The following is a 23,465-nucleotide window of genomic DNA, read 5'->3' as shown; positions in this document are numbered from 1 at the left end:
CAAAATTGTGGGTTAAAACATTAAAAAAGCCTACTAAAGTAGGTATAAACAAACAGATGCTAAATATATTCTTAGACATACACAGATGTAATTGTGTAGATGTATGCAATCTATGCATGTATATTACTGTTTAAAGGAAATCTGACTCTAGTCTAGGGTGAATGCATGACATTGCATGAGCATTGAATTGAATTGAAATTGCATACTGATATATTTAGCTCTTTTTGACAGGGGGGTGGGGGCATTCGAACATGGGGCTAAATATGTATTTTTTTTACAAAATGTTACGGTGATTTATTTTTGTATTATTTACTATAGTCCTAATAAACCCCAGGAAATTTCATCTGGCCACAGAAGATCACAGGATCTACTGAATGTGAAGGTAGCCTACCGGGGGAAGGCTTATACTGTGTGTATAGGGCTCAATATGTCAGTTTGTCAAGCTGAAAATGACAGAAAATTAACACTCACCTTTTAGTTTCTCTAATAACAACCTAAAACATGAACCTTGATTGAAAAAAACTAAAGTTGTCCTTTAAAGGATATTCCTGTCGATTAGATTACACTGGAAAATAATATGACATGTGTGTATGTTGTATGTATCTGAGAAATGCAAATTCGAAGTTCCTGCGCACATGCACACACACACACACGCACACACACACACACACACACACACACACACACACACACACACACACACACACACACACACACACACACACACACACACACACACACACACACGCACGCACGCACACACACACACACACACACACACACACACACACACACACAAACACAGACACGCACACGCACACACCCGCGCACGTACGCGTCCCTTCCGTTGACGCACGTTGTATACGTCTTACTACTTCCCGTGTTACTTCCTATCCTGTCACTGTGTGTTTGTGTTTATTCTACAACATGGCGGCGCCCGTAGCACTTCACCTGGAGTTTGGGTAGGTTTAGCTTTAAACATTAGCATCTACGTGACGTCGGTGCTGTTTTAGGCATATGTTGTTTTTATGTTACATGAGAGCGGCACGTTGCTTCACATTCTTTCTTAGCGACGTGTCCCATGAGGATTCATAAACGCTGTAGTGTACAGACTTCCTACACAGTCGCTAGCCGTGGCCCCTTTCTTTCGGCACCCTCGGTTACCTTTTCTGTATTATTTTGGACCAAATACAGAGACGGTAACCGAGGGTTCCGAAAGGGGCTACTCGCTAGCCATGGTTTAGCTCTGGTCCATACTAGCTCCAATGCCTGAAGAGCTATTAACTGAACTCGCATGTGTTCCTCCAGACAGTCAGACAGTGCTATTATGATAGCTTTAGTGCAGTGGTTCCCACACCTTTTCATGTCAAGAACCCCCAAATTGACACTAATCAGCCCTCGATCGGACCACCCCATAAGTGGAACCAAATGGACCCGTTGCTCTCAGAGTCACAGACCCATAAGGATCCATTTGGTTCCAAACTATCATTTAGCTGGGATACCCTGGAACTCCCTCAAGGACCCCTGGGGGTCCCCGGACCGCACTTTGGGAACCACTGCTTTAGTGAAGTTAGTTTTGGCATTCCTCCTCCTTACCCCATCACCGTGTTGTGTAATATAAGGGATGCTCGACTTAAAACACGCTCTGTATGCTGGGCCCTCTTGTAAACGAGTGTAATGCTTTATGGTGTAGTCTTTTTTTTTGATTGATTGAAGTATTTATTAACATTTTTCAGAATTACAGTACATTTCAAGTACAGGCTCAATACAAAAACTGTCAACTGTGAGTGGACGACACACGATAAAGCATTACACTTGTTTTACAAGAGGGTCCACCTTGTTAAATTCATCATAACAACTCGCAGTCCACTCACAGTTAACAGTTTTTTGTATTGACAAATATATAATAAAAATAATAATAAAAAATATATATGCTTGACCGCAAACCACTCGACGGTTCTGCTCTTACAGACAATATTGAGGTTAGAAATAAGTTTGGGGTTGTAATGGTTACTTGTGTGTAACCTTACCCAGCAACTGCATCTTTGATTGATTGAAATATGTATTAACAGTTTGCAGAATTACAGTACATTTCTTAATGTACTGTAGCTTAACTCAAAAACTGTTAACTGTGATTCATTCATTGGGAACCATTTGTTTTTTTTAGCCTCCAGTTTACAGCTCTAATGCTGCACTGTCGATAACACGTGTATTAGACCTACTTGCATCCACTCTTTATTCTAATCTGATGAACTGTTTATTGTAAGTTGGCTGTCCTGCCTTTAATAATCATTAATTGAACTGAATTTATTGAAGCCTGTTCTTCTCACTTTAGAAACGCAATTCCCTAAACGTTAATGTTTAGGGGTGTATCATTAATGTTGTAGGGTAAGCTATTTTCTTTAGGGAATTCCCATATCTTTATGCAGTGGCCGCATGAAGCCCCACACACCGTCTGCGAACACCGCGCGTCAAAACAGCCGCCTCCGTTATTTTCAATGAACCTATCCCACACCGGCGGCGTCCGACGCGCGTTCACGCCTCGCCTGACGCTCTGATACGCCACTGTTCTATTTTCCAGGCGTTGCCGCGTCGCTGCGCACCCGGTGTGTGTTGGGCTTGTGCTGCACATGCATACACTACTAGGCTACTATATATCGGGGGTGCCCACACTTTTCCCTTGAGAACTACTTTAAAATGACCAGCTCAAAAGTCAACAAGATCTACCCATGTAACCCTAACCCCAAAAATGTGGGGAAATATATACACATTCGGAAATAGTGGGAGGGAACACTCTTCAAAACAAGGGGCGTTTGCCTAGTCATGAAGTCATGAAGTGAACAGACGAGTCCTTCTTGATGTCAATCAATTAATCAATTGACCTTAATTCAAGTGGCAAATATATATTCTTTTAACATTTTAATTATTATCTTTTAGGGACATGTCATGTGGTCTACCTGCACCGCCTTTGTGATCTACCTTTTGGGCACCACTGCTATATACCGTCGATGAATTGAATATGAACAAAGGACCCCAATGGAAACAAGCCATAGGATTTCTTGGGTTTAAATCCTCTTAGCAGACCTTGTATTGAGCTGTACTTTCCCCATGCTTTTCCCCCCCTGCAAACTGTTACAAGTATTCAATCAATCAAAACCAAAGGGAATACAAATCGGCAACACTTGGAGAGCTCCACTCACTTTAATCAGAAAATGTCACACAACAAAACCATCCTAATGTAGTTCTGTCTGCCCTCGTTAACTCTCTGGGTACCCAAAGACGAGATATCTCGCCCTTTTTCTCTTCCAAGGCTGAGAGTGCCAAACACGAGAAAGACCAGAACTTTGTGTTTTCCGTCGTTGTTTTTAAACGATGGACGGCGCCATTGCGCAACGCGCGAGTGTGCCTCGGCCTTCTGGGTCACGCGAGGGCCTATCTGGGAACCCAAAACGAAGGGGAAACAGACGCATGACGGTCCGTCTCAAGAGGCTACGTGAAGACGTCCTGAAATCACACGGTGAAAATGTCAACTCGAAAGGTGAATCGAGAGGAGGGACGCAGCCTAGTGTTGCCGGCGACAACAACGCGGAGACCGAATCGGACCTCTCTGACGACGAGGGTCCCGGGCCGGCGCGCTCCATCAAACGCCCGGTCGGCTCACGGGTGTCCCGGTCCGAGCACGGCGTGCGCTCCTCCGACCGGGACCGGGACCCGCGTCCGGAGCTGTCCTCGGACGAGGAATGGACTCCGATGAGGGAGGACCTGGAGAGCAGAGGTCCTATTGGTTTCGGTAAGTACTAGATGTGCATTCGCTCGATCGTGTTTTGATATGAAATCAATGCAATTATACTGTATCTGATGCAATGTAATGTATTTGATGATGACGTAATAGACATATGTGACGATGTGATTTCAGACACGGGCACAGAGGACGAGGAGGATGATGAGGATGATGATGAGGCACAACCAAGGTCTGGTGCCACTTTAACATGCGTTGGCAGTAAACATGGAGGTAAGAAGAACACCAAAAAAAAATATTAATTTTTCTTCTGTGATTGGGCATTGGGATTACCTGTTGCCATATTAAGGGATCCGGGGCATAGCACTTTCAGAACCCAGCTTGAATTGTAGCATAGATCTATGCAGAGATCTGTTTTGTATCTTGCTTTTTGAGAGGTGCTAGCCCCCCTCTTATGTCCAGCTGTTGAGGGTCCGTGTAAACACACACCTTTTCCTAATGAATGGCCAGTTTTACGTCATTGTCCCAACACAAGCATTTAATGCTATTGACAATGAATGGCCAGTTTTGAGTGTTTTGCGTAACATCGAAGACGAAGGCGAGGACACAAATTCTAATTGACCGGAATGAGATGATGTATGGTGCTAAGAGTAAGGCCTCACTCACACTTAAAGGCGCAGTGAAACGGAAATGGTGAACAACATGAAAATGGTGTTTCAACATGAAACACCGGTCTGAAGTTTCTGAACCAATCGGAGCGTCGCATCCCTTCAAGCGATGGGACGGTAGCTAGGGACGGTAGCTATGCTAGGCGCAACAGCGTGGTGTTGTTTGTTTATAAATCATATGGTCGGCCAGCACAACCAGTTTACTGTTATGTGGCTTATTTCTTCCATATAATGTTTTCAGATACATATTCTAGCGTGATGATTAAGTTGAAAGCGAGTAATACACTGTCTGGATGTTATCTGGAATGGAAATAAAAACCATGGCCATGCATAAAAAAATCCATGCATTCATAACTTACAGGAGTTCTTACTGTATGGTGTGTGTGTGATATGAAATGTGAGCTTACCATAATCACAGTAATCATATTCCATCATATTCAAACAAAAGATATTATATTGATATTATAGGTATTTTCTCGAGCTCCCTGTGGTGTGTGAACCCCCCCACCACTATTGTGCGGGGTGGGTCTATGATGGACCCGCCACGCACAATAGTGGTGGTCCCCAGGTTGCTCTTAGTCAGGATGGTGGTCCCTGGGTCAAAATCTGTTGAAAACCCCTGTTTTAAAGCATTATGTTATACTTTAGCTATTGAAAGTGGACATATTTATGTCTACTATGGTGTAAGAATAAATCTTTAACCCATTTTGGGCGCGAACCCCTTTTTGGTATTAGCATTATGTTATGCTTTAGCTATTGAAAAATAACAGATCTACAAACTCATAGCGCACCACCGAGTGGTGCGCTACGAGCTTGTAGGTCTGCTATTTTTCAAAAATGTAAGAACGACTGACATACATAGCTTTTTCAGATAACTGTCAGGATGTAGAAGACATTTTTAGAATCTGATCTCCGGTCAAAATGGGTTAAGCTTAAAGATTTATTCTTACACCAAAGTGGACACATTTATGTCTACTTATGGTGTAAGAATACATCTTTAAGCTATGGAGCTCACATATCACTGAATATACCTTTAACTATAACATCCCTAATACTGTGATTTCACAGGGTGTCCAGCCCACTAATGTTCTGCATTACCAAATGTTGGCAGAACCCAAGTTTATTTTTCTGCACGCCACACTTGTAAAAACAACAAAACAACATGTATTTTAAAGCAATTATGTATTTCTATAATTTTACAGGCACACACGGCAGAGGTGCAGATCATCCAGCGGCAGATCCTGGGTGGAAGGAAACGGACGACTGGCGGCCAAAAGACATTCCTTTCACGGCGGTGCCCGGACCTCGCGCCGCCGCCGCCGCCCTCCTGTCGGACAACCCCGTGGACTTCCTCGAGCTGTTCCTGTCGGACGAGCTGCTGGAGGGCATCGTGGACCAGACCAACCTGTACGCGGAGCAGTGCATGCGGAGCACCACCAGCAGCACGCCGCACGGCAGAGCGCTGGCGTGGAAGCCCGTCCACCTGTCGGAGCTCAAGGTCTTCCTCGGGCTCCAGTTCCTCACCGCCATCGTCCACAAGCCCGAGCTGAGCATGTACTGGTCCACGGAGGAGGTCATGACCACCCCGTACTTCAACCAGACCATGTCTCGCAACCGCTTCCAGATCATATGGCGGTACATCCACTTCAGCGACAACCGCGCCGGCGCGTCCAACGACCGGATGTATAAAGTCCGCCCCGTCTTGGATTTCGTGGTCTCCAAGTTCCGAGAAATGTACCAGCCGAACCGGAACATTTGCATCGACGAGGGCACGCTTCTGTTCCGCGGGCGCCTCAACGTCAAAGAGAACAGCGCCCAGCCGGCGAGACGCGGCATAAAGTCCTACGTCCTGTGTGACTCCACGACGGCTTACCGCTTCAACATGAAGCCCGTCTACGGACAAAACGACTCGTCGCTGGTCGACACGGTCGAGTTCCTCCTCGACGGCCTTGCGGGTCACGGATACCGACTGTTCGTCGACGACTCTGTCGAAATATGCGCGCGGCTGCTCGAGCTGAACACGCACGCCTGCGGCACGCTGCGGAAGAGCCGAGGCGTGCCGCCGTCCGTGCGAGTGCTCGCCGAGCGGGACCTGGGCGTCGGCGACACGGTCTCGCTGCACAACGACAAGATGATGGTGCTGGCGTGGCGGGACGAGACGGTCGTGAGGATGGTGTCGACGTTCCACCTGAACGAGATGGTGTCGCCGTCGTCATCGACGACGTCGGACGAGAACGAGCCGGGAAGCGTTCAGGCGTGGCAGAGAGGCCATCCGAGTCGGAGGGTCGAAAAGGAGGAACCCGCTTGCGTCGCGGACTACAACGCGCACATGAACGGCGCGTGTAAAACGGACAAGAACAACGTGTACAATCCCCTCATCAGGAAAGCCACAAAGTGGACGAACAAATTCGTCGTCTACTACCTGTTCGACATGTGCATGTTCAACGCGTTCGTCCTGTACGAGGCCAAGAACCCTCACGGCGGCTGCGCGTCTCTGCTGTCGTTCAAGCAGCGCGTCATCCGGTCGTGGACCAGCCTGAGATACGCCGCCGGAGGAGCCGACGAGGTGGAGAGCTACAACCCTCCTCCCGCGGAGAACCCCAGGGCGCCGCACCGAGACCCCCAGAGCAGGCTGTACGGCGGCTTCGGAAGCCACGTGCTCGTCGCGTTGCACCCCACCGCCAAGAAGAAGACGCCGACGAAGAAATGTAGGGTTTGTTCCAAGAACAAACGGCGGAGAGAGACTCGGTACTACTGCAAGAGCTGTAATATCCCCTTGTGCAAGAAGGGGTGTTTCACCAGATACCACTCGGAGCAGAACTATATTGAATAGTGGGTCGGGGGGGGGGTCATCGTCAATGTGTCCAAAATGAATAGTCTTGGGGCAGGGGTTTTCAACAGGTGGTCTGTTGGAAGTATTGCATGTGGACCATGCATTTAGTAATGTAGGATTTACTCTTATTTACTCTTCTTTCCACTAGTTGAGAAACTGTACACTGAATGACCTGGTGACCTATGATGAGCGTCCATGTAGTCATTTGTGACCAAATATGACTGAGGGACTGCGATTGGATTTTTTTGAATTTTCGTTTTTCATGTCATATGAAAGCAGGGAATCATAGCTTCAAATTGACACATTGGTTGTTCAGTTTGACCCACCAGTTTTGGAGATGTGGCTTATAGAGTAATGTCTTGCAGAAAACAGTAAGTTGAGAAAACAGGCTTGAAATGTTCGCTTCTGTGGTCTCTAACATTACACATGTTTAAGCATTCATTTCATATTTAGCTCTGACACTTATTTCAGACATGCTTTAGTAGTATGTGAAGAGTCTGCCTGTGTGCTATTAACTCATTTTGGGAAAAAACAAAAAAGGTTTTTCTCCTCTGGTGAAAAGCTGGATTTTGCGCGATGGCAGGCTCTCAGTCAAATCTGGTCACATTTACTGACAAGTTGGAGGTCAAGAAACTCAACAGAAAAAGGGCAGTTAGAATCTCAAGAGGGGGAAGTGCACTGGATTGTCTGGTTGAGTCATTATTATAGGAAATGATTAGTAGTCAATTGACTGATTGGTTGAGAAACAGTGGGATCATCGATGCGTACACATGGCAAAAGTTACAAAAGCACTGGTCTCAGCCCATATCCCCACAGTGGGTCCCCAGGTTGATTCTAAGTCAGGGTGGTGGCCCCTCGTTCACAAATCAGTTGAAAACCCCTGGTCTAGGGTCATCAATGTGTCCACACACAGACAAATGAATAGTCTAGGGGTCGTCAATGTTAGCCTTGTTACAACAATGTGTCTGTATGGTGTGTTTTACACGCTATTATCATTTTCTAATTTAGATTTTTTTTTTTTCAGAATATGTATGACACTCAATTTTGATTGACTTCTATGACACTATGGGCTGTATTTTGCGTGTCTTAAGTACCAGGTCTTATTCCCTAACTTGAGTAAACTAAAGACCTGGAGGTGTGATCAATGCTCTTTAGTCTTTGGCCACTCAGAATAGCCAAATGGCATTGATCACGCCTCCAGGTCTTTAGTTTACTCAAGTTAGGGAATAAGACCTGGTACTTAAGACATGCATGTCTACTAGTACTAGTGGTTTTCAAACGTTTTATTTGCCAAGGACCATCATGGGTCCATTTGGTTACATTTGTACACTCTCAGGGTTACAGACATGTTATGGTCATTGAGGGCGATCTTTGTGTTCCCGCCCCGGTAATATTATTGTCTGCTCATTTTCTATGTCTGTCTGACTGACTGACTGACTTTTTATTTTATTTTATTTTGCTGTCATTGATGTAAAAATAAAATCACACTTGTGTAAAGTGAGGGGCGCCTTTTTTTGCTTTTGTACGTACCATGGACTTGGCTGCTACATGACGAGTTGACGGCCAAGAATGTTTAATGTTTGTTTTAAGCATGCCCACCCGGGGCGTCATGTGTGCCGTCACTGTCAGGGTGGGGGTGGGTGATTTATTTTGGGGTGTCACTGCCTATAAAGGTTGAGAACCAGAATATAATAATATCTATGTAATCTATGTTGTTTCAGGGTAGAATGTCTTTGGATATCGACACAGAACATTGGTTATGTTTACAGTACGTTTGCAATAGTCAATACCTGACGTAACGGACGCCTCGGAAATACGTTTTTTGTTCTGGTGAATGGATGTGATGTCATGATTTGGTTTATACACAGACGGCACACAACATATGCACCCAGAGATGCCAGCTGAGAGTGAGAGATGGCTACACAATACACACAGTTTCTTTTCATTATAATGATTGTTTTGATTTAATTAACTTATTAAAATGTATAACATGTCCCTGCAAGGCTGGGGTAAACGTAACCTATACTGTAGTCTTGGCGAAACCATTATATTGTGTGTGTGTGTGTGTGTGTGTGTGTGTGTGTGTGTGTGTGTGGTGAATGAAGTCGGAAGCTTTCATTTCAAAACGGTGTCATCAGTTGTGTCGAGACTTGGGTGAGCTGAAACAGCTGTCAAAGTCACTCTTTTAGTATGTACGGTAAACAAACACAAAGTTGATTCCGACGATATCTAACGTCACCAAAGCTCGTACAGTTTTTGAGTGGTGCAACCACTCCTACAACCAGCAATGTCCGTGCGTACCTATGTGGAATTGGCCATGAGCACGATTATATGACTTATTAGTACCAGTAGGGGGCGCCAGAAACAGAGAGGGATAGTGCATGCTCTGTTGCCTGCTAATGAGAGAGAGAGGGGGAGGGGGGGGGATTGCACCACTCAGTTCACACAGCCTATTATGTGGCATGCGCCTGGACCGCTTGGCCAGCGGGCGCTGCCAAACCAGGCATACTTAAAGGGATAGTTCAGGCCCAGGCCGTAGCGTAACGGTCTGGGCACCGGACTGGTGATCCAGTCGCGGTGTGCCGCGGGTTCGACTCCCGGACCCGACACGGCCTTTACCGCATGTCATCCCCCCATCTCTCTCCCGTTTCCTGTCAGCCTACTTTCTATCCCTTAAAAAATCAATAAAGGCGTAAGCCGCAAAAAAATATCTTAAAAAAAAAAAAAAAGGGATAGTTCAGATTTTTTTTAACTCAATTGATTGCCTGAGTCCCATGGTGGGAGTTCTGCTCTGGTTTTGGTGAAATATTAAGTAGTTCTGGTCATTTTGTGGGGTGCATTAAAAGTACATTAATGGCAAGTATTTCATACAGCTTAAGTTAAAAAAAATCTGAACTATCCCTTTAATGAACTGGTGGCGTGTCCACATAAAAACAACATTTTAACAAACACCGTACGCTTTTATTTGTATTTATTTTCTTATATAATTATAATTAAGGGTGGGGGAAAGAATCACTCCATCTTTAATGTTATGCATAAGCTCTGCAGAGTAAGAAGTGTGGAGGCCAGGTGCACCTGCAAGGACAAAGAAACCCAACGTTTAAAGTCAGATTATAGGACGCTTTTGAAATATTATGAAACCAAATATAAGCTATGTTTACCTCAATGTGTGCTCCTTTTTAATGTTTTGATTAGAGGCGGAGCTGAGCTGCTCTTTGGTGGTGTGAAAGAACATCGCGTGACTCTTCCGAGCCAATCGGAGCCCTGTAAGTATCACCTGGCACCTATTTCCCCCTGTCTCTCCCTTTTGTCTTATGTGTCACTCACTAGCCATTGCCAGACCTGGGCAGACGGGCGCAGCCGTTTTCCGCTGTCTGCCAGTGCCTCTTCCGGGTTTTTAAGACAGCTGGTGCATGGAAATGAAGCTCAATTGACACCAATTTGAGCGGCCAACTCGCTAGCATAATGCTAATGGTCTAATCATAAGACTACGGATCCCTCCCTTCCCGGGGTTGGCATCCCACTGCCGCAGCTATTTTTCCAACAACCGCGGACTCGTTTTGTTGTCCCGCAAGACAGGGGAGGGGGGGGGGGGGGGGGGGGGCACGCACGCGCGAGTTGACGTCTCGAAGTTCGCTAGAGCCGACTCAGCCCCGATCGAGTTGCAACGCGATATGGACAGAATAGTAAATTATTTCGGTGGCTAGGCTAGCTAGTTTCTTAGGACATTAATGTGGTCGTCATTAAAAAATATATGTTTTTTCAGCTATTTTATTAGTTTTAAAGCTGCAATAAGCAATAATAATTATGTCAACATTTTTGGTATTCAGACTGGGAATTGGTAGAACACTCCCAAAAAATTTAGTCTCTGTGACACATCTAGGGGCCGCGTATCTGCATTCAAAGATGTTCCTAGAAGCTTTGCCATTGGTCGATTTGCCTGTCTGCCTCCAGTGCGACCAGGTTTTTTTTATTTTTATTTTGAATGCCAAAAATAAATAAAAAGGTCATTAAAATGTTGACATTATTGCTTATAGCAGCTTTAAGGGTAACTGTTACCCTATAATTGCAATATTACACTCGAGGCGATTTAACGTCATTAACCCATTCTGAACGGGAACCCATTTTGGTGTTAGCATCATGTTATGCTTCAACTATTGAAAAATAGCAGATCTACAAGCTCGTAGGTCTACTATTTTTTGAAAAATCGAAGAACGACTGACATTTTTAGAATTTGATCTCAAGTCAGAATGGGTTCATCAGACCAGTGTGTGTCCAGTGGAAACCTTGTATGAATCTGATCTCAGGTCAGAATGGTTTAATGACGTTGAACCGCCCCCTCTCGACTCTGGTGTGATACTGCTTAAATCACGCCTCCCGGTTCCCCAACTTCTTTCCCTCCGTTTCCCCTTCCCTCCCTCCACCCATCCCCTCCTTTAACATCTGTGAGGCTGCCTAGGTCTGTCCATTCTCTCTCTAAATGATCCTTTCTGCCGGCTCTTTCACTTGTAAATGCTGCGCGTGCACGCACACATGCACACACACACACACACACACACACATACACACACACACACACACTAGGGGGAGGTGGTTCAGAGGGTAAAAGGGGAACTTTGTTGTTTCTGGGGGCCAGGGGTGGTGACGGAGCTCAAATTCGTTTTTTGTATTGAATTATTTCAACTTATCTTAAAAAGGAGTGTGTGTGTGTGTGTGTGTGTGTGTGTGTGTGTGTGTGTGTGTGTGTGTGTGTGTGTGTGTGTGTGTGTGTGTGTGTGTGTGTGTGTGTGTGTGTGTGTGTGTGTGTGTGTGTGTGTGTGTGTGTGTGTGTGTGTGTGTGTGTGTGTGTGTGTGTGTGTGTGTGTGTGTGTGTGTGTGTGTGAAAACAGTATTGGGTTTTCATGATGTCTCAGCAAATCTTGTGTTAATAATATCTTTATGCAGAGCTCTAGCCGAGATAAGACAAAATAAAAAAGGACACGTGTGTGTGTGTGTGTGTGTGTGTGTGTGTGTGTGGCAGCACTGGCAGGGGAGGGGGGGTTGTCAGTCAGAGTTGTAATTGAGAGATAGAGAGAGAGAGAGAATGTAATTATTTTCCTTTTAGCCTCATATCACGTGGAATCCCATTGAATGTTCACTGATCATTTTGTGTAGACTTTCTGTTTAACCCATTCTGGGCGGGAACCCCTTTTGGTGTTTCGTTGAGTTTAAAGCTGCGTCCTGTCCCGTACCACTTACTTACTCTTACTCTTTCAAACCCGCGTTTCCGGCACAGGTTTTATTTTTCTTCTAAATCGTCTACTGCCCCGCGCTGCTTAGTTGGGCCGGAGAGAGATTATGCTTTGAGCTTCCGGCAACACCTCTAGTCAACCAGTAGTGTTCGTGCTGCTGCAAGTACGGTATATATATTTATTCATCAATAGAAAAGCAGATGGTTAGTTTTTTAGTATTGTATTATTATTATTCTTTTTAGACTGTTTTCTGAAAACCCCCATGTTTCTACGTGTCAGTGGTGCTCAAACATTTTCATGTCAAGGACCCCCATGAATTATTATGTATTTGGCTGCCGACGTTCTCTGTGAAAGAATAATTATATGTTCAATGATTTGTGCCACATTTTCACGATTTTTCAATGGCTAAATTATTAAATAATAATCACCGGAAGGGGTTCCCGCCCCCAAAATGGGTTAAAGTATTTTTGCACTTTGTTTGCCGTGGTCATGCAGACAGACAGACAGACAGAGAGGTGGGGCGGTGGGGCTGGGTTGGCCGTTGTGGGGGGTTGGGTTGGGGGGAGGGGGGTTGGGGGGGGGGGGGGGGGGGGGGGGGGGTTGGGGGTACAGGCCAGGCAGATATAATTGGTTCTGAATCCTACGTATTTCTCTTTGACCTCAGTCGGTTGATTGATGACCCTCGACTGAGAGACCCCACCCCCAAATCACGCGTGTGCACTCACTGCAAACACACACACATACCCCCCCCCCCCCCCCCCCCCCCGGTCTATGACTCTTATACTTTCTGCTCCTCGCATCAGGGAGAAGATGTATAGCACACCCCCCACTCTCTCTCTCTCACACACACAGAAGGGAAATGTGTGTCTGAATTCTCCCGCCTTTATCAATCCCCTCCCTCCCATGACTCAACGTGGCTGTCGCAAGAGGCACCCAATGTCTGACACACTGTTGTTTAAAAGCTCCCTCGTTTTTTTTTTACTCCTATAACTGAACTGCCTGTCATCTGTCTATCTCTCTCTCTCCCTCTCTCTCTCTCTCTCGCCCTCTCTGACACACCCTTTCTGACACCGGTTCAGTTCACAACCAGTTTTTTAGTCCACGAGCCAGACCTCCAAAATTGGAACCATACGTATATATTTCATTGTTTATATAGGATCAATATAAGTACATTTAATATGAGTTATGAGAACCCTTCCACAAATCCACAGTAGTAGCTTTTTCATATATCCTTTTTGCATCTTTTCCTATATAATGCCTAATTTGCGTATTACATTTTTTTAAGATTTGGAAAACAATAAATCATTGCCTTTGTGTAAGTAATCAACTGGGAAAGTTTCATGGTGATAACAATTGAATATACGTTTTGCACACTCAATTCACGATAATAACGTCCCAATTTTGGAGCTCTGGCTCATGGACTAAGAACCAAAAAGAGATGAACCGGTTCCCAACCGGTGGAAAAGGGGCCTCTTTGTCCTTTCTAGTGCAGATGGCCAGGGGGACAGAGATTATGTTTTCACCCCTGTAAAGTGTGGACTGTGGAGCTAATCTTGCAAAACCGCTGGACCGACCTATTTTTCGAGCACACTTGCCAGTAGGCCAAGTAAAGCACTCCAAATAAATTATCAGCCCTAATGGTGGCGCTATAGCCTATCTTCTAATCTCCCCTGGATGGAAAATGATGACGATGAAGACTGAAAAGAAAGACTGGGAGAGGAGGAGATGGGCAGCAGATTTAGATTTTAGTTTGTCATAGTCTTAAATCGTTTTCATTTAGTCACATTTTAGTTTTAGTTTTAGTGTTAGTCTAGTTTTAGTTGACTACATTAAGATTTTAGTCGACTAAATCTACAGTTGATTTAGTCGACTAAAATGTATTTTGGCGGGCCTTGATGCCGTAGTGACTGATTTTACACTTGCTGAAAATAGCCGATCTACAAGCTCACAACGCGTCTCGCTGCGTTGAAAGATAAAGAAAGGGAGCAAATGGAGAGACCGAAGGAATGAAAAGGGAGAAAATGGCTGATAAGAAAATTCCAGTAGCGAAAGAAGTCAGCGACGGGAAAGAAGGCACTTTCTATAAAGGAGTTATGACTGCTGTAGCGACTGTCTTTTTTTGCCCTGATGAGGTGCAGGTCAATAGTGTTGCTGCAATCCTGTCTATAAACGTACGTGTGTGTGTGTGTGTGTGTGTGTGTGTGTGTGTGTGTGTGTGTGTGTGTGTTTTAAGAGGAAGTGGGGGGCATTCTCATCTTGTTTTATATGGGAGGGCTTTGGTACAGAGTACAGCTGAACCTATCATTATATTGCTGAACGTCCCAAGACAGCACTCCAATTAAGCTGAACTCCATGAAAACACATGTGCACGTTGACACACACACACACACACTCTCACACACACACACACACACACACACACACACACACACACACACACACACACACACACACACACACACACACACACACACAGAGACAGAGAGAGAGAAGCTTTGAAAACCCTTGGGGAAAGGAGCATGTTTTACCAAATAAAATGTGGTAGACTACTAGACTAGTGGTTCCCAAACTGTGGTGCGTGCCTGCCGTGCACCCTTTGAGTGTGCGAGCGCATTCTAGGAGGTGCGCGACACGAAGAGGCTAATGGTGGTGCTATGGTTTTTATTTTAAATTTTGCATGGCCAAAAAGGTTTGGGAACCGCTGTGCTAGAGGGAGTGATTCTCAACCTTTTGACTTCCAAGAATCCTCAGTTTGATATGATTTTGATATTATATGATATAGTACTTTATTGTCAGTTCACACTGAAATGTGTCTTGCGACCCAGCAGCCAAGTATGCAGAACACATATACACACATTTGATATAAAACAAAGAACAAGATAATTTACATACATGAAGACATGAAGCAATATCCAACGCCTAGATTACCCCGTGGCTACTTCAACTACTGATTAAGCCTCAAAGTCGACTGGTGGACAAAGGACGTCTTTAGTCTGACCTCGTATGCTGGTACACCATATCTCCTTCCTGAAGGCAGCAACCTATAAACACATGCTTATAGTATTAATTATATGCATTGATTAGGCCACAGGCCTCTTTGACACAGTCTTCGTCCAACCCCGTCACCTCAATCTACACTACATGTTTTAGTGTTCATTTAACGTTGTAGTGTTTCATGTACGTTTGGTTCCATTTGTACACTCTCTAGAGTTAAAGGGACCCTTTACAGTGTAAAGGGTGTAAAGTTTAAAGCAAAACATATATATGTTAATGACGTTTAGATGATTTAGAACACTTTCCTGCCGGTCTTTATGTGGTTTCAGATATTTTAGATTTTAGCAGTGAGCCCAGTGTCTCTGATGTCATGGACAACTGGGCTCACTTACTTCCTGGACTACATGTTGTCTCATTAAGACAGCCCTCTTCCCTATCCACGAGGAGGAGCAGTGCACCAAAGCATTATGGGAATTGTAGTCCAGGAACGAAGCGAGCCCAGTGTCCATGACTTCAGAGACACTGGGCTCACTGCTAAAAATCTAAAATATCTTAAACCACATATTACACACATGAAGACCCCACACGAAAGTGTTCTAAATCTTCTAAACGTCATTAACATATATGTTTTTGCAAAAGTGTCCTGTAAGTCCTCAAAGACCCCTGGCAGTCTGCGGACCCCACATTGAGAACCACTGAACTATAAAGTTAAGGTCCCAGCAGACTGCTGCCTTTTCCCACAAAACGGCAGCAGTCTGCCAGGACCTTCACAGTGCATACTTGTTTTTGTCGACTAAAACTAAGACAAAAAGATTTTCGTCAACTACCTTTTTTTCACTGACGAAAATAGCCGAGCTACAAGTGTAAAAAATCAGTCATTACAACGTCATCAAGGCCCACCAAAACACATATCAGCCGACTGAATCAACTGTAGATTTAGTCGACTAAAATCTTATGATATTCAGTCGACTAAAACTAGACTAAACACTAAAACATTCCAGGTGACACAAAATATGACTAAAACTAAATGAAGGTATTATTCCAAAGACTGACTAAAGCTAAAATATGAATTTGCTGCCCAAAAACAACACATACTAGCCTGTAATGACATCTCCCATCGGCGCTGACATTCCATAAGTACCGTGAGCCCCCAAACCGTTCCCGATGCGGCTGTGTCATCAATAATCCCGCTGATGTGGTCCTTCGAGCCGGATGTGTGCAAGTTTCACTAATGACAGCTGCAGCTAACTTTTCTCGACCAATGACAAAGCTTCTAGGAACATCTTTGAATGCAGATTGTGTCACAGATACTACATTTTTGAGGGGAGCATTTTACTCTGGCTGTCTGAATAATGAAAAAGAAAAGAATCATTAAAATGTTGACATAATTCTGCTTATAGCAGCTTCAACAGATAATAGGCCCTAAAAAACTGTGTTCTGGTTCAATTATTGATAGTTATTTATGTACTTTGCATCCAACACATCGGCTATTTAGATTAGATTCTAGGTCTTTCATCGTCCCACAATTACTTTTATTTTTGCAGAAGTCATTCTCTCTCATAACGCAGTAATTCCTTGACCAATCTACCCAATTTACATTAGCTACATCAGTACAAACGCTATTATTTAGGCCTACATTTTCTGAATTCTTCTGCCCATTTCTACACAAATTAAACACTTTGGAAATGCATACTGTACAACAGGAAAAAGCTTCCGCCCAACCAGTGTTGTTTTCGTCGACTAAAACCAAGACGAAAAATGTTCGTCGACTACCATTTTTCACCGATGAAAACTAAATGGAAACGAGATGAAAACTAAGCTATAACTAAGACTAAATATCCTGACAATTTCAACCACAAATAAAAACTAGACAGAAATGTTAGGAAGGGTCAAGGGACTAGTGGACAAGAGATCATTTTACACTTGGTTGCATGCTGAAAATAGCAGATCTACAAGCTCATTGTGAGCTTGAAGATCTATTTTCAAAGCGGTCATTTCGACGGCATCAAGGCCCACCAAAATAAATTTTAGTCGACTAAATCACCTGTAGATTTAGTCGACTAAAATCCTATGATATTTAGTCGACTAAAACTAGACTAATACTGAAACATTCCAGGTGACTAAAATGTGACTGTTGAAGAGACTGCAATAATACATGAATGTGTTGGGCATAAGAGGTGACGTTTCTATACAGTTTTGAACAGTCAGCAGGTGTATTTGTTGTCTACTGCATGCGTTTGTGATTGTGCTAATACTTCACTTCCAAGATTTTCATAAGCAAACGTACATGATAAGCAATAAGCATGTACAGGATATACACAAACATGCGTGGGTGCACACACACACACACACACACACGAGCGCAATCATGCAAACCGTGAATGTTTAACCTCTCCGGAAGATAAACATAACTATTATATATTCATAGTTAAATGTTTACCGGGGGATTTATCCTATATAATGCTTGCTCTTTGTATTTTTGGCTTTGTGATGCTGTGTCTGTAGGTCTGAGTGAGACTCAATCTATTGTCCAGACAAGGTCAATCTGATTGTTGGAGGGGGTCAGACTCATAGAAAATGCAAGCGTCGCGTCGGTCTCATACTGAGGCTCAGGGCGGAAAGCGTTTTAGCCACACTAATGACGACGACGGGACCAATACCACTTGGAAATGTTGCCTGGCGTCATACTGTGGTATTATTATATTTTACATTGTTAACCAACAATAGAGCAATATTAATTAATAATATATTAATAATAGTCAATATATTTCATTCTATGATTTCCTTTTTTTTCCAGCATTTTCCCCGAATGTTTCGTGTTCTATATATCAAGCTTGGTATGACTCGATAATAATTTACTCGATATTTATTTTTGTAATAATCTCTGTATAGTAAATGTGTGTGTGTATGTGTGTGTGTGTGTTACACACACACACACACACACATACACACACACACACACACACACACACACACACACACTCTTTTTCATACAAAATGCATGCATGCTTTCATATTTGCACCAAAAAAGAATCATAAATTGTACGCGTGCGTCTTTTACCAAGGTGAATAATATCACTCACTCTCCTGCTTTGTTCGATACTAACGGGACAATATCGGTCAGCACAACCCCCCCCCTCCACCTCTCCCTACCCCCAACATACACACAAACACCTACATAATCAACCATGTCCCGCCTAGTGCCTCTCTCTCTGTCGCGTCACATCGACCGTGAGGGGCTGGAACCATGCACCTTGACACTTGACCCCTGACCTTTAACCCCTGTTGTCTGCACCGTGTGTGTGTGTGTGTGTGTGTTAGGGGACATGAAGCAGCTGCTACTTTGGATTCGACGGAACCTGCTGAACGAACGTCCTGAGCTCTTTGTCCAAGGAGACACTGTGTAAAACTCTCACACACACACACACACACACACACACACACTCTCTCATACAAAATGCATGCATGCTTTATATTTGCACAAAGAAAATCATAAATTGAGATGATATTGGACCAACATGTGCATGTTTTTAAACGTCTTGCATAATATTTTATGTATACGTCAGGAGAATCTATAAAATGGTAAATGGTCGCATTCATATACTGTAGCGCCTTTTATCCAAGGCGCTTTACATAGACATGTTTGATACAATCAAACATGGGGTCATATGTATACGTATACATTGAGTTACGGGGTCTGACGTGCTTTCTCTGTTGTCTGCACCTTGCGTGAGGCTAGCGCACCTAAGTGCATTGAAAACAATGCTGCATTATAGCTTTTGCGTAGGTGTGTGTGTGTGTGTGTGTGTGTGTGTGTGTGTGTGTGTGCACGTGCGTGCGTTAGTCGAGGGCTTATAAGACTGGCTGACTTTTACGGCTACCTTTTTATAGAAGGCTATTTATAGCTCCCCCTAACCAATGAATAGGGAATGGCTGGGGTACTTTTTAAACCTTCTAGATTAGGTCTGTGAGTTTGGTACATTCCCCTCGGTTTTAAGAAGGGGGGGGGGGGGGGGGAACAACGATTTTAGCTTTCTATTTAAAAATGTTTAAGAGCGCAAGAGTGTGTGTGTGCTTTTCTCAATTATTTTGTGGGCTGCAGCTGTGTGTGTATTATAAGTGTAACGACATAGCTCTTTCTCATAATGACCTTTCATGTTGACGTCACAGATTGCTATAGCTAATTTGAGCACCTGCCCCCCATATACCGTACAAGAATGTCACCGTTTTGTTATTCATTATATTTTTTACATTCAGGATTTTCTTTCCTTAATTTTTTAGCTTTTTCTTGATTCTATGGTTTGTTTCCCCCCACTCATTCTGGGCGGGAACCCCTTTCGGTGTTTTAAACATTGTTATACTTTAGCTATTGAAAGATAGCAGATCTACAAGCTCGTAGTGCCGCGCTACGAGCTTGTAGATCTGCTATTTTCTTTACATCGTGGAAATGTGTCGGAAATCTTTTAATATATATTCTTTCAGAGCGAACGTTTTTAACTCAAATCTTTGCTTCTGGGCGGGTCCCTGGAACAACATATTTTCAAATGGGGGTCGGCGACCAAATACATATCATTTTTGTGGTCCTTGACATGAAATATTGAGAACCTCTGATGCAGTGGAGATGGGTAATATTATCTTCAGATGGGATAAGGTTATAGCAAGTGGGACTGACTGAAATCAGAACATGTTGGGAAGTATAAATATAAAACACTATTTGGTCATTGTGGGTTGGTTTAAAATTACTTTATATTCTCTTTAAATGGAGGATACACTGCTGGCAAGAGATGTGCTTGCACACACACATGTACACACACACACACACACACACACACCGAGAGAAAACAATTTCTGATAGCAAATTATCTGATATAGCATTTTAGGTTAAGTATAAGCTATTCGGAGTATAGAACAGAATCAATACATTCTAGATAAAGTCTTGCTATTTTGACACAATGCTTGTACTAGTTACTATTTTGTCAGCTGCAGGAATCTCCTATAGCATAAACAGAGAATCCATATGTATTTTTTGAAATTAAATGAAATTGTCCTGTTTTTTGAGGGGTGCTAGCCCCTCCTATATTCCGCTATGTGTGTGTAGACTTTCGTCCTACACAAACATTAATAATTCCCATTGACAATGAATGGAGAATTCCCGTCACGTGTGTCTGAGCAAATTGCCACGATGATAAGGGCGCCCCTCACTTCATTGACGATCATGGCATGTTACATATAATCTTTGGGGTCCTTGACATGAAATATTGAGCACCACTGATACAGAAACATACGTTTTTTTTCAGAAAACTGTCAGGATTTTGAAGACGTTTTTTAAAATGTCGACGTCGGGCCTAAACGGTCTTCTGTAATATTGAATAATGTTTACATTGAATTGCTTGAGCATACATACATACATACATTGTGTGTGTGCGTGCGTGCGCATACATACATGCATAATACATGTGCGTTTGCTCACACAAACAACACATATACTAGATGTCTTATAATTACCATTGGGAATAGTGCATAAGCAGTGACAGTGTGCGTTCCCCCCCCCACAGGAGACCCGGCATTCTGGTGCTCATCAATGATGCCGACTGGGAGCTTATGGTGAGCAGCCATGGGCAGACCATGTAGAGAGACTGACTGACATCGCTAGGTTTCTTGTAATAACACACAGACACACACACACACACAGACATCAAAGGAGGCTTCAGACCCTGCCCCTTTTTACCTGTCTGTAAAACATCTGCCCTTTGAAAATGACACTCCCTTTCCATGCCATGCCGGAGGGCAGCATTCAGGACGATTCCTTTTTTACAGAATTTTGCGTTGGAACAAATTTGTTTGGAAATCCATGTCGTTTCACACCGCATCTCCACTAGCTAAAGAGTGCTGGGTTGCTCCCCGAAAATAGCTCTACGAGCTTGTAGATCTGCTTTTAATTTGCTATTTTTGTCCAAAAGTGCCCTCTTATGCGAGATTTCAGCCCCTGCCCCTCTAAGACTCTGCACGTCCCTGGACACACACACACACACACACACAACACAATGTAGGAATGGACCCAGATATCGGTATACACACAAACATGTTTGTTTGTTTTTGTATAGGCTTTATTTAAAACCTCCTGTTCCGTTTCTATATGACACGGAATATGAAGATGTTCAAATCCATTATGAAATGTTATATGACATTTTCTGGCTCTACAATGCCTCTGGTATGTTATACCCTTCACCGTATAATACTTAAATCTTCAACGTGCACAGACCCTGCCACTGCACGGCAATGCACCAGTGTTATGCACCAGTGTTGTTTTTGACAGCTAATTTTAGTGGCGCTGCGACGCGTTGTGACTGAGCTTGTAGATCGGCTATTTTCAGCATGCAAACCAAGTGTAAAATGACTCATACTGGATCTCTTGTCCACTAGTCCCTTCCTAACATTTTAGTCTAGTTTATATTCGTCAAAGAAATTGTCAGTATCTTTAGTCTTAGTTTTAGTCATCAGCTTAGTTTTCATTTAGTTTTCGTCAGTGGCAAAAAGCTAGTCGACGGACATTTTTCGTCTTAATTTTAGTCGACAAAAACAACACTTGTGTGCATGCATGCGTTATCAGTACTGTACTGTACTGTACTGTACATGCACACACAGTATAGGGTTACTTATTACTGTACATGCAGGGTTAGGGTGAAGAAATGGCATCTATGCACACTTGTAGATCTGCATTTTCTGACAGTATAATACTTACTGTATAATGTAATAACCAGGAAATACCAGCCTATACACACCTTATTATATTACAAAATCCCAAGTCCCATGCTGCAATATCTATTCAATTTATAATTCAATGTTTTAAATTATCTGTGTGTGTGTGTGTGTGTGTGTGTGTGTGTGTGTGTGTGCGTGCGTGTGCGCGCAGGGTGAGTTGGAGTACCAGCTTCGGGACCAGGATAATATCGTGTTCATTTCTACTCTACACGGCGGTTAGATGGAGTATTTTTGTCTAGTTTTTAAGTCGACTAAATGTCATAAGGTTTTAGTCGAAAAGCTATAATATACATCCGACCTCTCCAGCCTGTATGACATCATGCACACGCCCTCAGAACTGTATGACAACATACACTCCTGTAACCGCCTCAGTTTGAACGAGGAGATCTCAACATGGAACTGTATGCTGTCAAGCTGTCCCATGAACCAACCAACCAGCCTGCATGGGACATTTCTTCATTTATTGTCTTGTATCAGATGTATTTGTTTTGTGTTATCAAATCTTGAGTGTTCATTTAACCCCATTCTGGACGGGAACCCCTTTTTTTGGTGTTTTAAAGCATTATGTTACACTTTATGCTATTGAAAAATAGCAGATCTACAAGCTCGTAGCGCTACGAGCTTGTAGATCTGCTAATTTTTGAAACAATCGTAAAACATTGAATATATGTTCTTTCGGAGCGAACGTTTTTTAACTCAAATCTTTGCTTCTGGGGGGTTCCTGGAATAACATATTTTCAGATGTGGGGTCGGTGGCCAATTGCATATCATTTTTGAGGTCTTGACATGAAACATATTGAGCACCACTGATACACAAACATGAGGTTTTTCAGAACACTGTCAGGATTTAGAAGACGTTTTTTTTTTTCGACGTCAGTTAACTCTTATTTGAATTTGAAATTTGATTCTGGATTCAGGATTTGACTCCGTGCTCTCTGTATATTTGTGAGATATCTGCCTTTCAAGATTATGAATGATTATGACTTGTTTGCTGCCCTTTAGTTTCTTGTCTTTTTAATTTTCTAACGAACAACAAATATTGTGGATGCATTGTTCAATGAACTAACATGTTTACAGGGATGTGTGGATGTTCTTTGAATGAGTGGACAAATGGAAACTTATAGGATACTTTTATTAAAAGATATGGCAATTAATTTCTCTTGACTTTTGGTGTGTGTGTGTGTGTGTGTGTGTGTGTGTGTGTGTGTGTGTGTGTGTGTGTGTGTGTGTGTGTGTGT

The 23,465-nt window shown here is 43.4% G+C and overlaps 1 protein-coding gene across 1 annotated transcript; it reads left to right on the top strand.

Annotated features, from left to right (window-relative positions):
• The first annotated feature begins 909 nt into the window (after nt 1-909).
• Nucleotides 910-23,369, top strand: urm1 (ubiquitin related modifier 1). The gene is made up of 5 exons (XM_083792895.1): nt 910-962; nt 10,436-10,506; nt 18,787-18,868; nt 21,021-21,069; nt 22,379-23,369. The coding sequence occupies exons 1-5, from the start codon at nt 928-930 to the stop codon at nt 22,445-22,447; spliced, it is 306 nt and encodes a 101-aa protein (XP_083649021.1). The 5' UTR covers nt 910-927; the 3' UTR covers nt 22,448-23,369.
• Nucleotides 23,370-23,465: the final 96 nt, after the last annotated feature.

The sequence above is a fragment of the Protomyctophum parallelum genome (assembly GCF_964188405.1).
Source record: "Protomyctophum parallelum genome assembly, chromosome: 21".
In the NCBI taxonomy this organism is placed as follows: domain Eukaryota; kingdom Metazoa; phylum Chordata; class Actinopteri; order Myctophiformes; family Myctophidae; genus Protomyctophum; species Protomyctophum parallelum.
Note: the sequence above shows the minus strand (reverse complement) of the source record. Positions and strands in the feature narration are given on the sequence as shown.